Raw genomic sequence first — 15,941 nt, forward strand, 5'->3', positions numbered from 1 at the left:
ACTGTTATAAAGACAAACAGTCACACAAGCATTTAGACCTCAAAGGAGAGAAACTGTACGTTCACACCACCGCCGAATTGAAATTCCAAAAAAGCTCAGGCCGCCCGGTTAAGGACGCTTGTCAAAAAGTACAGGGAAGCTTGCTGACGCTTTGGATGCTCTGAAGTCTGTTTTCTCTAAACTATTGTTTTGGTAGGAACTAAAGTTTACATCGTATGTTTCTCCGGAATCAGCCAGCGAAGATCTAGGCTATATTCCGATTGGTTGCTGCCGTTTTGCCGCTGCTTGCCGCTGAACTGCATAATAACTTATTACCATAAAGTTGAGCTTCTTTCAACTTTCTGATTGACGCTCTGGTCAAAACGCACAAAACGCAACGCCGATAGATTTACATGAGTTTTTCTGAGAAAAGTCCTTTCATGTTCCCATTTTACATGTTTAGAACATCAATGGCACACATCACCAAATCTGACGTTTCCTCCAGAATTTAACGTATCAACATACAGTTTTTCATCGTTATGGTACTAATAAAGTTTTGGGCACTTCATTTTTCTATTTTACAAAAGCTTCAAGTGTAGTTAATTATTTGTCATGCTATACTGGCAAATGTTTGTTCATTAAAGGGGCAATAAGTAGGATTTTAAGTGTTTTATTAATCAAAATCAATGTCTTTATTCATAAATATGTCCTCGCTGGTGTCAAATGACCTCTGCAAGTGATCTGACTTTACTTTGTAAGCTTAGAATTTCTCCACTTTACTTACATCGAACGGGTAAGTCCAAGGAGGCATCCATATCGTTCCGCCGTATTGATAAACTATAGTAGCAGAGAGGGACAAAAAGCACTTGCCTACCAACGCGTTTCCACCAGGCCCGGTACTAGGCTTGCTGGACTGGGGGGGCAGTCAGGATTTTTGGGTGGGCAGCCATTTCTCGACTAAAATGATTCATACACTAAAATTATGGATGTTTCAATCAAATATTACTTTGCATGTCTTATAATAAAAGGCAATTTATATGTCATTTTGCACGTTCAAATTTTAAAAGTAGATGCAATTAGATTAATGATTTATAATGTTATAATGATTACACTAGTTTGACAAATTTAGGCACAGTTAATGAAATCAGGCAAGCAGGTGATATAAATATTAGGGATCGACCGATATGGATTTTTCAGTGCCGATGCCGATACCGATTTTTGTTTCATCAGCCTTAGCCGATGACCGATACAGGCTGCCGATTTTCTTGAGCCGATATTTGGAGCCGATACTGGTTTTTCTCACTCAATTTACATCATAAAAATTATGTAAAAAATGGCATGTTGTTAAAAAGAGATGTTATTAGTTTGCACAGTTCTTACATTTATTGTAGTCTAGGACTAGTCTAATCCCTGTCCAGGAAACCGCCCCATAGAGATGAAAAAAACCCCACTTTGTTTAGCTATGATCAGCTGTTAAGCCGAGCTTTCAATGTTGTCGTGAAAAGGTTGGTTGTTTTTAGTCACATGACCTGCAATCGCTTGCGGGTTCCAGCACTCTGTCTGTAAATTATGCCGGAAAAATCGGCAAACACGGCAGCCATGTATCGGCCGATGCCGATACACATAAAACGCGCAAATATCGGCCCGATATATCGGCCGGCCGATATATCGGTCTATCACTAATAAATATAAAGCTGTACATATAGCTATATTTTATTAATGTTTACACTGCATTTAATCTATTATTTCACTTATAGATAAATTAAAGCCATTCTTATACCTACCCTACCCAACATATGCCTTGATTCTAAATAAACACTTGTTAGGAACTTTATTTCCACTTCTCAAACATTTTCTTCATTTAAAATAATGTATTTTCAATGTGATATATGTGATAAGCTGTATTGTCATTAATTCCTGACCCTACATGCTGCTGCAGCAACCTTAAATATCACAACACAGCACAATGCTCTAAATAATATTGTTGCATCATGTAAGCAATTTGACATGCATGACAAATTCGTCAAAGGTTATCCTGTTTGCCTATAACAGCACCCGACAAAAGCACAAGCCCTAAAATACTGTGATTTGCGACGAGACCAAAGATAAATCACACTGCTTTGTTCATAACACAGCAAATTACATATTATAATACAACGCAATATTATAAAATACAACATTTTACCTTACGATGACCTTGCGGAGTGAAAGCTCCTCTTGAACTTAAAAGTCTGTAGATTTTTGCGTGTGAAGTTTTTCTCAAACGCGAGCTGAATGAGCTGATGAATGACGTTGACAAAACCCCTAAAATTTGATTTTAAAACTGCACTGCACGCGATGCTCAGCTGTTACAATACTGTATATTTACTGTATTATCATCTTATATCATTTATATCTACTATATAGTATGCCACAACCAAACTGCATATTCTAATTTTTATAAACAGAACTACGTCTAAAACAAACACATTAAATGCTGCTGGAAACTTGCCATTGGCTGTTGTATTTGCATGAATAAATAATGAGGTGAGTCTAAGAAAGGATAAGGGGCTATTTTGGGCATGTTTTACTATAAAAAAAAGTTTTAATTTAATATGTGTTGGGTTATTACGTTTATGTAATACTAAATTGCATTGTTTTTGATATATATTTTAAAGATGCGGGTTTTTTTTAGTTACCGTCATAGAGAACCATAGTACTTTTCCTGTGACTTAAATACTGCTGAAAAAACCTCAAAGGTCAGAATAAGCTATAATCAGACGACAGTGGGCGGGAGCTGTAAACGCTAGCGCTTGCCTAAAGAAGGCGTTTTTTGTGTAGAGAGACTCCGATATTTTAAGGTTGGCTGGACATTTTTGGGGGGGCAGAAGGAAAATCTGGGGGGGCAATGCAGAACACGTGAACCCGCTGCAACGGACAAGGAGATCAGCGATTACATAACGGCTACCGTAGTTGCGACACGCATTTGGAAAGGGGAGGCGCTAGAAAGCACTGTTCGTTTGAATGCAAAATACAATTCCACCACTAGATGGGGGTAAATCCTACTTATTGCCCCTTTAAACAATGTACAACATAATACGATATTTATAATTACATTTTTTATTTTCCCTTTATTTGTTGCATGCATCATATCAGCTTTGTGGTAATATATGACAGTAATTTGTCTTATTTTAATTGGAGAAACATGAAAGCCAGTGAAAAAACACTGATTTTTTTTTATTCGTTTAGACAATAAAATTAAATCTAATTCTCTTTAGACAATCTAAAATTAAAAAGTAATGCTGATGTGGTACATGAGTCCTACCTGTCAGCTTGACATTTGAGCTTGGGGGGCAGGTCTATCATACTGTAGGGTCTACACCAGAACATGTGCTATGATTTTTAATGCAAAAATAATTAAAATCAAATGAAAAACATTTTTATATTAAAATAACATTAGATAGATAAAAAGTTAGATTAAAATAAAACATGATCATGGATTTCTTTTTTGTTACTGTAAAGAATGAAAACAATTATTTATATTTTTTACTAATAATATTAATACTTTAATAAGTGAAATAACTTGAACTGTAACCGTTTTATTATAAACTGTGATCAAATATTAAAGCATCCTAAATTATAATGAATTAAGTAAATATAGTAATAAATGAAGTAAATATAGACGTTTCATGGGACACACGTGCAGTGACGCGACGTTTCTGTTTGTTTAATAGTCTGACTAGTTGCTAAACTGAACTCTTAAACAAATACGTCATCTAACACGCCAGGCAGTCTAAAAATGACTGTTAAGAGCGCCTACGTTTGGTTGCTATAAGTAAGAAATAATTGACGACGGGCCGTTGAATTATAAGAAAATAATGTACACCCAAGGTGGTAATGCAGCGGGTGTACATTATTTTCGAATAATTAAAAAAGGACCAATTATTTATTATTTTATTATTATAAAATCAATTAGAGTTCAATTATTCTGCTTATACCACGGTTACCACAAATATTGCTCTGGTGCCTATTTTCAAAAAATTTGACAAGTTAGGTGTGCGGTTTACAGAAAAATAATCAACACCCATGGAACATTTCCCAACCAATCAGAATAAAGCATTCAACAGACCGGTGGTATAATACAAACGTTTTACGTACACGTGACAGCGTATTGAACTACGCCTTCAGACAGGCAGAGATTGAGTTCCTCACCTTCAATGTGATGTCCGTCCAGTAGATCCGGTTGTCGGTAACGTCAAAGTCGAGTGCGGAGGCTTCCTTCACTCCCGTTAGCGGGATGGCGACATTGTTGGTGTAGGTTTCCAGGGAGATGCGTCTGATATCTGTGTGTCGAGAGAAGAGCAGGAAGGCCTCAGGAACAATACAGGTGGTCAAATCGGCCATGAGCTCCAAACCGATGGGACATGCACAGGAAACACCCTGCGGCTTATAGAGACACAAATGACTGCAGCCACCATTACTGACAGCACATGGATTCACACCTATATACAGAAAGAGAGAAAAGAAAGCGAGAGAAGGAGACTTCAGATCCAAGCACATCTGCACGAACATCACCATTTTAAGATTTTTTATATACATGACAACTACCATGTTCATTTACCAGAATACTTCAAAGTGCAATCATTCTTAAGTCGTTTCTCCATTGCACACATAGTAATAACGATAATAATAATATTGTGATGTGCTCACCGAAGGTCTGGTGGACGTATGTTGCTTTTATTCCCATGAGGTCAGGCAGCTGGTCTATGATGACCTCTCGCTCAGCGCTGCGTTTGTGAACGCGCTCAATGCTGCGTCTCTGCCAGTCCGTCCAATAGATAAAGTCACCGAGCAGGCTGAATCCAAAGATGTGAGGCAGGTTCTCTTGCACTAACACGCGTCTGCTCGACCCATCCATCTCCATCACCTGACATAAGAAATGTCAGACCAGCAAAGATTAAACGCATTTCAATAAATAGCAAGTGATAAAACGTTCTCTTGCACAAGCCGAGTCACTGAACATTTACCACCATGAGATCATATTAGATTAGCACCAAACATGAAGACAGACTGAATATAAACAAACTGTATTCATTCAGTGCAGAGAGAGAGCACATTTAGGAAACGAGAAACAAAGCAAGATTACTTTGTCGAAAGCTGGCAAAACTACTAGCCAATAATAACGAGAAACAGTCGTGGACACGCACACACATGGTGACCACACACTCTGACACGCTCCAACATCTGACGGGTGTGATGAAGACAACATGAAAGTTGATTAACTCCTCTGTAAACATTCACCGAGTCCAAACAGAACTCCAACATCCCAATGAAAGAGCTCATTAACTATGGAAATACAACATTCATGCACCTGGGCATCATTAAAATAATGAGATGTGCGAGGTATCACAGATGTTTACAGCAATGAGATCAAACTGGGAGGCTCAATGGAGGGATGCAGACCGAGACAAACTCTCTCTCTCTAAAGCATCTGTGCCAGAAGTCCAGACCTCAAAAATACCACACTCACTTCCTGAGATTCCTGTACCGCTGCAGTTTGTTTCAGAATTAGCATCTCAATTCATCCACTGCATTTTCGGCATATACATATATTAATAGGAATTAAAGGAAAAAAAGATTTAAAATCTGTGTTGTGTCCAATCCAACATGAATCTCTTTTGTCGTCAACCCCACCTCATTTTTAATCAAAATATTCCAACACACGCACACACAAAATGAAATTTCCATCTTCAGTGTTGCGACTTCAGCCGAAAGGTCTCTGCTGGTTTGGGAGTTGTGACCGCAGTGTGGTGCGGCTTTCAGATTCTGGGGCTATTCTAAACAGAGCCGACCGCAGCTGAGTGGAGGAGCAATCGCAACCAGATGTGCGCTAAAGCCAAAGAGCAGCAATGAACTGAGTCGAGCCGCCCCTCCACCCAATGAATGTAGCCAGAAGAGGATCGAACAGAAGAGTCCATACAAGCTTCAACAAAACACAGGAATGAAGTCCAATGTTCCAGAAGTCTCATTTCAGAGAAGTAGAAGAGCTGCAAGAGCACCAAAGGCCTTTCTCTGTTTCTGGAAACATGGCGCAGAGTTCTGAATGCTTTTGAGCTTCATCTCGAGTGTCTAGTTGATGTATGAAGTTTGGCAGAGGTCTACAGGGCCAGAAGCTTAAAGTGGGAGTGCATAATGTATAAAGTCCATTACAGGTAGAAAAAAATACAAGTACTGCGTATGTGAAAATTAACTTCTGCTTTATTTAAAAGTTGAAATTTTACTTCAGTTAATAAAGATGTTCATTCATAGGCTTGTGAAAATAGCTACTTTTCATAAGTCGGTAAAATGCCTCCGAAATAATAGCGGTAGTATATAGTATTGTCTTTTTAAGACCATTTTATGTCATTGATTATATTATGATAATAAAATAGCATAATAATCCAAGTACATCCTTTCTAAGAATACAACTTAGATTTTTAAGAATATTAGGATGAAATGTGTGAAATATTAATATGAAATTGGACTGTAAAAAAATTATAAACATTTAAAACAAATAAATATTATAAAATATGCATTTAATTTTAAACAGCTAATAGTCATTGTTCAATGTAAACCCCAGCTTGACAGGGTTTATTGATTTTCTCTGATGATCACAGCTGTGAGTATGCACCATTACACGCAGTTACGTTAATAATAGCATCACCTCAGATCTAAACACTAGGGGGCGGTTGTGCACACAAGTGATGTTTCTGGTAAGGCATGTTTGTTAAAACTAGTTATATTTCCTTAAAGGCAGGGTGCATGATTTTTGAAAAACACTTTAGAAAAGGGAGTCGGGCCAATCAGCAGTAAGGGGCATGTCTACTAACCAACATCGTTGCCTGGGTTGCGTATGTGTTGGGCGGGTCTATCAAAAGAAGGTCCAGATTCTACTGGGTTAGGTGCGTGTTTGTTTAGGTGATTTCAAATGTCAACATTGGCTTTCAAAGATCATGCACCCCGCCTTTAATTAAACTTAGTCCTAGTCCTGGCTTAAAGGTGCAGTGTGTAGATTTTAGCGGCATCTAGTGTTGAGGTTGCGAAATGCACCCCTCCCTTTCGAAGCACATAGAGAAGCTACGGTAGGTGTCACAGGACAAAGATGTCATCATCTGAGAAAATGTGGTGGCAAACGCGGTCCGTATAACAGTTTGTCTATTTAGGGCTACTGTAGAAACATGGCGCAAAATAGCGGCTTCCATGTAAGGGTACCCGCGGTGTATGTAGATAAAAACGGCTTATTCTAAGGCAGGGGTCTTCAACTAAAATTGGTGGAGGTCCAGTAAATGAACCCTCCGCACCAGCCGAGGTCCGGACATGTACTGCACGTAAAAACATAAATTGACAGCTTTCACCAGATTGAAGAAATTAGTGTAAATATTTGTTTTATTAAACAAAATATAGTGTTATCAAGTATATTGAATAATGTTTCTTCATATGTATAAGCATAAATAATCCTTCACAAAATGGATTTCATGTTAATGCTGTTCTGTTACTGCATTTCCTTTCAGAATTTATCCAGTAATGTCTGACAAAAATATGAAGGGAACAGTGCAAAATGCAGTCATCTGTAAATCTTCAAAACACACATTCATTTCCACAAAACAACTTAAAAGGAAAACTAAAGTGCTCTTTTCTGCTAAACTGAGATTAACAATCATAAATCAATGAATACAAACCTCTCTGGCTTAATCAAATCATATCACATGTTACCTTCATGCTCATTTATTGTCTGTACTTAACTAAATGTAATGTTGAACACTCTCTTCTGTGCTTCAAGTTGCACTGGTAAAAGATCATTATCAATATCAGTCAGAAACACAAACAGGCAAATGTAAACTGCCAGTGTTAGAAAAATGAAAAAGTGCCGGAAAACATTTCTCTCTTAAAGGCGGAGTCCACGATGTTTGAAAATCGCTTTGGAAAAGGAGACGGGCCGACTACCAAAACACACTTATAGCCAATCAGCAGTAAGGAGCGTGTCTACTAACCGACATCCTTGCCGGGTTGTGTATGTGTGGGGCGGGTCTATCAACAGAAGGTCCAGATTCTATCGTTTAGGTGATTTCAAATATCAACATTGGCTTTCAAACATCATGGACTCCGCCTTTAATTTGTACTGTTACTTCAAGTCTATAGAAATTTAAATAAGCTCAAATAAAAAAATAAAAAAAATAGGCTGAACTAAGTTAAACTTAAAGACGAAAGCATAAAAAGTCCTAGTTAAAAAAAACAATGTTCACTGATCATTCTTGACATGCATTTACTTTTGATAATGTTAAGGGTTGAGAATGCTGACTTGCAACTATACGTTGCCAAAAGTGCAGCATCACGCACTCCTTTACTATTTCCCCATCTGTAAATGGCTTGTTATGCTTTCCTAAAATCCACTGTATTTTCGTGAGTGGGAGAAGTGTCGCTCATATTGGGCTTTTATTTCATTTATTTTTTGCACCCTTACCTCGGACCTGAGGGTAAGTTTCTTCAAAGTGTCTGTTTAGTTTCGTAATGGTGTTTAATGTCCCCACTTTTGACAACCTCAACAGACTCGCGAGCAGATGAGGCTCTCTGCTTTATTCCCTGCACACCTGTATGTTGTGACTGTTCGCGCTGGCGCCGCACTCGAAACCTGTGTCGATGTAGGACCCATATAGCGCTACTGGGCTGACCATATATGCGCCTGATATAAATTGGATTTTATAATAACATTAAATAGCGTTTGCCATTTATGTATTTTATTGTGTTAAAAGTCTTTGTGGTCCGGATTGACGCATCTCGCGGTCCGGATTCGGACCAGAGTCCACCAGTTGGGGACCCCTGTTCTAAGGTAATAAAAACAATAAGAGTTCATTATATAAGGTCTTTATACTCCACTGAAAACATAGTTATATATATTATATTGTATTGCTGTCAAAAGATCCTTCTAAAATTACACACTGCACCTTTAAGCTAATCCCTGTCCGGGAAACCACCCCTAGATGTTCTGGTTATGTTTCAAATTTCAGCTTGAGTAATGCTTTTCCTTTGTCTGTTACTGCCCATTCTGTGTGTGTGTGTGTGTGTGTGTGTGTGTGTGTGTGTGTGTGTGTATCTAGACCCTGAGCTGCACGTGCCACTCTTCCAAGACAGACAGTAGTAAAACTACCAAGGTCATGTTCACTTACGTGTGATGAGTCGATTTAGCCATTATCTCCATTTGATGAGGTATCAAGAAACATGAAATCACACTGTACTGGTATCAACTAGTGAAACTGCGATATCATATAAAGTTCACCTCAAACACACTAACATGACCTCACCCGTCTCACGCGTCTGTCCGTCACCTGTCAGCGATCCTGTTTATGATCTCCATTGAGAAGAAAACAACTAAACTTATTCAATAAACTCATTATATTCTACCGTAACATTGGCTGCTGTTCTTCTCAACTTGTTTATCTGTATCTGCCTCATGTTGGAGTTTGCTCAAGGGTTATCTTTGAGTACCAGATACACAGTCATTTTCCTGATGGAGAGACATCAATTGAGACCAGCTCCCTAAAAGTGAAGTGACGCTCAATCTCACCTCGATGACATCCGTCTTAGCATCTCCCCAGTAAATTTTTCTCTCGGTGTAGTCAAGTGCCAGTCCGTTGGGCCACCCAAGAGACGTGTTGACCAGCACCAGCCGGTCAGTACCATCCAGAGCAGCTCTCTCGATCTTTGGCCATTCACCCCAATCGGTCCAGTACATGTACCTGTGGTGAGAGGTGGAAAATAGCATCCCTTTAGCACAACAATATTAACTTCATATTGTATATTTCTATACTACAGGAAATGAAATGGTAAATTCTGAATTAACATGCAAATACATCAAAACATCTCTTTATGCAAACCGAGGGTGTTTGAGCGTTCTGATGGATATGTATCAGTGCAGCCATTCAAACCAATGGGCAACCTTCTGATCTCTCTGATGAAGCCAATACGGAAGTGATTTAAACTGCAATTCATCGACTGGCCACTAGAGGCTGGCTCCAAACAGGATAGACCTCCCATAATTCCCATAGACCTCCATGTTAAAATGCCCAACTTTACAGCAGAAAATAATATGTTTACAGCCTGGTACAATTTTTTTTGTTCTGCATAATTAAGAGCGTGGCCACTTGGGTGACGGTTGAACAGCCACTGCTGTCACTAGAGTCGAGCTAGGCGGGCATGGTTTCAGCAACCAGTCACCTCACCTTCACCCACGTCCCGCCTTTATACCCATTTTTGGATATTCGCAAGTGATGCGCGATGACGCGCGGCCAAGATAGTGACGGCAGGCACCACCTACTTTTAAAAACGATCTTCAGAAACCTTTGGGTGACGTCACGGACACTACGTCCATCTTTTTTACAGTCTAGGGTTCAAAATCATTTTATGTAGAGACTCGGTATTAACCCAAAACAAAAGCAAGATTTTTTTTTTTAAGAGTGATGATAAAGATATGGTCTCACCCTGCAACAGGGTCCAGTACGATGGCTCTTGGCTCATCCAGATCTTCTGATATCAAAATCTTTCTCATGGTTCCGTTCAGCCGGGTCACTTCAATCCGGTCTGTGCCAGTGTCAGTCCAGTAAAGATTCCGTGCGATCCAGTCGACCGCGATCCCGTCCGGGTGATCCACCTGCGACGTCACAACAAATTGAGTCTCGCTTCCATCCAGGTACGACCTGCGAATAGCTTTGACATCATCATCTGTCCAATAGACGTGACCGTCCACAGGGTCGTAGTCGATAGCGATGGCGTGCCTGATGTCGTCAGTCTGAAGCACAATGTCTGTGAAGTCGGGGGTGTCGAGAGAGATTCTGCGCAGGTCTGTGCGTCGGGCCAACAGGAGAAGTTGAGTGGCACCTGGTGAAAGGTGAAAGATAACATCCAGAGGTCAAACAGTGTTATATCAATAAATCACAGTGAAGGGACTTGGCTGATCGGACCAAAACGCGTTTTAAACGTGTGGAAATGCAAGGAGTGCTGCACTGCCTCTTTTTTGATCACTTTAAAAAAAGAGCAGTGCGGTGCAGCTTTTTATATTGCTAGGCAACCACAGAGTCACCTGTCTTGTCAATCAAATATTAAAGTGTGAACAAACTCGAAACTGCTATATTAGCAGAAACTTTATAAAACGCCTGCTTGCTCTGACCTTGTTTGAGGGTGAGAGGTGCACAAACACGCAGGAGACAGTAGCTGTGTCCCAATTCAAGGGCTGCGACCTTATAAGCATGGGATCTTAAAGATGAGCACTCGGTCTTTCAAGGTGGCAGCCTCAGAAGTTCGCGAAGAGAAATGAAATGAGACGGTCTAACCTTCGCACGACCCATAATTGGCGTCACCTGCTGCACGCGCCTGTCAGCAGGACATAGCGGAAACGTTTCTGACTTATTAAAATAAATATGAAATCAGAAAAATATTAATTTAGTTTAGAAAATATGACACGTTGATGTAGATTCAACTATTCAACAGAATATAAAATTATCAACATTAGAAATATATGCATCATAAAAATAATAATATTAACAGAAAACGTAACTTATAATACTAAAACAGTGACAAGAATTTTTTTTTAATAAAGGTTTCAATTGTTTATTTTAGAATATCCAGCCGTTATATGCAGCCATTGCAGGCGTGCAATGAATCTTGGGATAGCCTCGGCTGTTAAGGATCCATTCGTTCTATCCTTAACAGCGTGGACAAATAAGGACGCATTTTGAGGCTTCATTCTCAGCATCCTTTGAAATGGGACGGCCTTACCAGCCTCAAGTCGAGCTGCTGTGACGCAATCGGTCTTAAAATACGTCCTTAGAAGGTCGCAGCCCTTGAATTGGGACACAGCTAGTGAGTGAGTGGAGTCCGGTTCTTCCAAGCAACTGTAAACTCCTGTAACCACAATGAAAGGCGGGCATGGTTTCAGCAACCAGTCACCTCACCTTCACCCACGTCCCTCTCCCCTCATTCGATTGGACAATGGAAAGACGCAAATGACGTTGGCCGCTTATTTACTCTCAGCGCTCCTTAAAAAGCGTGTGCTGCTGTTGGTGGCAAAAAACACAAGGCGTTTAGCGCATAAACAGCGCGCATAACGCTTACTGCCCAAAATTTTTTCAAAAAAGGCACCTGCAACTGCCATAAACGCGTTTGGTGTGATCAGCCCCTAAAGCAAATAAATCCAACATGATGTACATCACACTTTTCAGACTTCTATTAAAATTAATTTAATGGATTAAATGAAACTTTCAATAAATTGCCAAATGTAAATGTAAAAGAAAATGATGATCTATTACATGTTCAAGAACTTATACATTATAATACATTAGCAAAAAACATACTGTCTATCAAACACAGATGTAAAAAACATCATAAAAAATAAAAAGACGTATAAAAAACTCAACCTAAAGGTCTCTTCACATTGCCCCTGAACATTGACCATTTCATCGAATGCATGCGTATTGCCACAGTTATGTGCAAAGTTATCTTTCGTTCTGTGCTTGTTAGTCAGTCTGGCTAGTGACTACAAGTACACTGTTTTAAACAACTCTGTTAAAGAGATTTGGCAAATTTAGCACTTTACGCATGTTCGACTTTAAGCAGCACATGGAGAAACATCCATAAACCGTGCCTGAGGTAAATACGTTGTCTGTATCAAAACATTATGACTGATCCGAAGCTACTGATTTACCAGAAAGGTTACGTTTACTTCACACATGATCTGTTAACTGCAATTTACCAGTAATTTACCAGTAAAGAGTGTACGTGTGAAAGGGACTAGTGAGCTGCTGCTGTAAAACACTGAAGACTGAACCTGCTGCAGTAAGACTGAGCTATGAGTACATGAGAAAGACATTGTGAGACATCCACAGTTATAGAAATGTCCATCACATAATGTGTCTGCCTCGGATTGGAAGAAACAAGGTGGCGTATGAGAGGTTTAAACATGCCACGTTACCATAGCAACCACCGGACCATTTCATTTTCAGTAAAACACACGTCAGGAAAGAGAATGACTGCAAACGCTTGTACTAAATTCTGTGTTACTGGGTTTTCTACAGACACTACACCACATGCACACAGACGCTTTATCCGATTCAGCCATTATCTATCATTGCGGTCACAAATTAAAAAGACCTCAGGTTTTTCTGCTTTATCCAGTTTCTAAAAAGTTACATTTTTTCTTAACTGGACAGGACAGTAAAGTGTAGACATGAAGCATCATCACAAAAAGAATGACGTGTTTAGTGTGTGTGGGTGTGTCTGTCTGTCTAACCATCTCTGCAGGTTTTGTTGTCATCAAGCAGTTGGACTCCAGTCGGACAGGCACACTGGTAATACGGTTTAACTGGTGACAGCAAACACAAGTGAGAACATCCACCGTTCTTCAGAGAGCAGGGACTCGGCACATCTGTCAAACACACAAAGTGTTTCTGTTAAATGAATCACATAATGACTTCATAAGGATATTTCATGTTCACATAAGCAACTGCATCCTGACACATAAACCCACATGAGTCTGAGAAGAGAAGAGAAGAGAAGAGAAGAGAAGAGAAGAGAAGAGAAGAGAAGAGAAGAGAAGAGAAGAGAAGAGAAGAGAAGAGAAGAGAAGAGAAGAGAAGAGAAGAGAAGAGAAGAGAAGAGAAGAGAAGAGAAGAGAGACTCACTATAGTTATATAGGCAGATAGAAAAACATGGCCACCACTAGGCATGGGCCGGTTACCGGTTTAAGGTATATCAAGGTTTTAAAGAGTCAAGGTTTCCAAACCACTAAAATTTTCTGTGATGCCATTTTTAGGCTATGAACTGTGTTTACACAAAATTAATTAAATCATGTAATTAAATTGATGTTTACATTTCAATTACATATTTTTGAAAGAATATTAATAATTTAAAGGCTTTATTTTTACCTGGCATAAACGTTGTATGTTGCTTAAAAATAAAATGTATTGAGTTGAAAAGTTGATGTTTTTATACGCAGACATTTGAAAATAACACATTTTAGTGTTACGATGGCAATAGCGCAACACTGTGGTATTTTTGCTTACAGTTATCATACCATCAGAATCTCATACTGGCCCATGCCTAGCTGTCACAGGAGGAAAGGTTGGGTCTGGACTCCTCACTGTGACCCATACCAAACCGAGACAGAGCAGCACTTTCTAACAGAATGCACAGATATACAGAAAATCTTCTACCAAAAAATAAATTGCATAAGCAATACATTTGAAATCCTATCAAACAATGAGAAATTGATCTTTCTTTTCCTACACTAGGACTGCTATGGGGCGTTTTTGCAGACAATATTTAAAAAGAATTGCAAATCGCATTTTCTACTTGTGGGTGTAAAAACTTACTTAATTCAAACGCAAATACAAACTGTTTACATTTTCATTTACACAAACATTCAATGTATGGCATATTTCAAATGGAAAAGCAAAGTCTCTTTGTAATTGAATTTCCTATGTCTTTCGAGTTACGACCTTGCCATATTTCAATCTCAATTGCAATTCACCATTTGCTATTTCACTTCCTCTGGCGTCGCGTACGGAGCCTGGCAAAACTCAAATGAAATTGCAATCCCCTTTGCATTTGCGTTTCTAATGCCTGCACATAAACTTGTCAAATCACAGTATTAGGGGTTTGAATACTATAGGGTGTGTTTGTATTTGGAAGCGACGTCACTCACAGTCAACCACAATTTACCTTTGTCTCACGTGCTGAAATCGTATTTGTTCCTGTGCGTCCTCGCGTGTGTTAGCTTCGGCTATTTGTTTTAGATTGTTGTCGAGCATGGCCCCTGCCAGGAGAGTATTTCAACAGCAGTAAAAGCTGAGTTTAGTCCACAATTGAAGCACTTATTTAAGCAGTTAGTCCACCGCGGCAGCCCTCCTTGTTCGAAGACCGAAGAGTGTAAAAACCATCGACTTTACCACGACTCCACCGAGCCGACAGGGCACTTGAGTATTGCACTTTTTGTACTAACTTTTTATATTTCTCTATTTTTCTATCTCTTTTTCCCCTCTATTTCTCTATTTTTCTAACTCTTTTTGCACATTTCCTATTCTTATATTTTACTACGCGTTTTCAAATATCTACTGTCACTACAACTCATAAATCAGTTGTATCATGTCGCCACCAACAAAATGCTCATAACCTCTGCACTCTCTCACCATCCACCACTGCCTCACTGACTTTTCCCATTGGCTTATGGAACTGCCAATCTGCTGTAAACAAAGCAGATTCCATTACTGCTTTTGCTTCACATTCTGGTCTCTGTTCTAGCACTTACTGAAACATGGATTAAACCAGAGGACACTGCTACTCCAGCTGCCCTCTCCAACAACTACACTTTCTCCCACAGTCCTCACACAACAGGAAGGGGTGGAGGGACCGGTCTGCTCATTCCAAAACACTGGAAATTCCAACAGCAAACATGATAGCAGCTCTTTTGAGTCGCATGTTGTTACTATAATCCACCCTACTAAAATCCATTTTTTTGTTATCTATCGCCCCCCCCAGGTCAACTTGGACACTTTTTGGAGGAGGTGGATTTACTTCTGTCTTCATTTCCAGAGGATGATACTCCTTTAGTAGTACTTGGTGACTTCAATATCCACCTTGAGAAACCACAGGCAGCGGACTTCAACACCCTGACTGCGTCATCTGACCTCAAGCGAGTCCCAACTTCACCTACCCACAGGTCACATAATCTCTTCAATCTCATCTACACACGCTGCTGTTCCACTTATCACACCCAGGTCACCCCAATACACAATCACAATCAATCACTTCCTCCTCACTTTTGAGCTTGACCTAACTCCCCCAGCCACTGCAGACACTTCCCCATTGGTCACATTCCGACGCAACCTGCGCATGTCTCTCCCTCCCGCTTATCCTCTGTGGTCTCTTCCATGCTGCCCCCTCCCAACCAACTCTCT

General features: G+C 39.7%; 1 protein-coding gene across 2 annotated transcripts in view; it reads right to left on the reverse strand.

The window, feature by feature from the left end:
- Positions 1-15,941, reverse strand: part of lrp6 (low density lipoprotein receptor-related protein 6) — a 174,223-nt gene that overhangs the window by 104,788 nt on the left and 53,494 nt on the right. For both annotated transcript variants that reach the window (XM_073870813.1, XM_073870845.1), the window contains exons 5-9: positions 13,277-13,411; positions 10,473-10,869; positions 9,560-9,731; positions 4,669-4,885; positions 4,171-4,460 (exon numbers count right to left, since the gene is read on the reverse strand). In XM_073870813.1, coding sequence (XP_073726914.1) covers positions 4,171-4,460; positions 4,669-4,885; positions 9,560-9,731; positions 10,473-10,869; positions 13,277-13,411 — 1,211 coding nt within the window. The remainder of the gene's footprint in view (positions 1-4,170; positions 4,461-4,668; positions 4,886-9,559; positions 9,732-10,472; positions 10,870-13,276; positions 13,412-15,941) is intronic.

This window comes from Misgurnus anguillicaudatus, chromosome 1 (genome assembly GCF_027580225.2).
Source record: "Misgurnus anguillicaudatus chromosome 1, ASM2758022v2, whole genome shotgun sequence".
In the NCBI taxonomy this organism is placed as follows: Eukaryota; Metazoa; Chordata; class Actinopteri; order Cypriniformes; family Cobitidae; genus Misgurnus; species Misgurnus anguillicaudatus.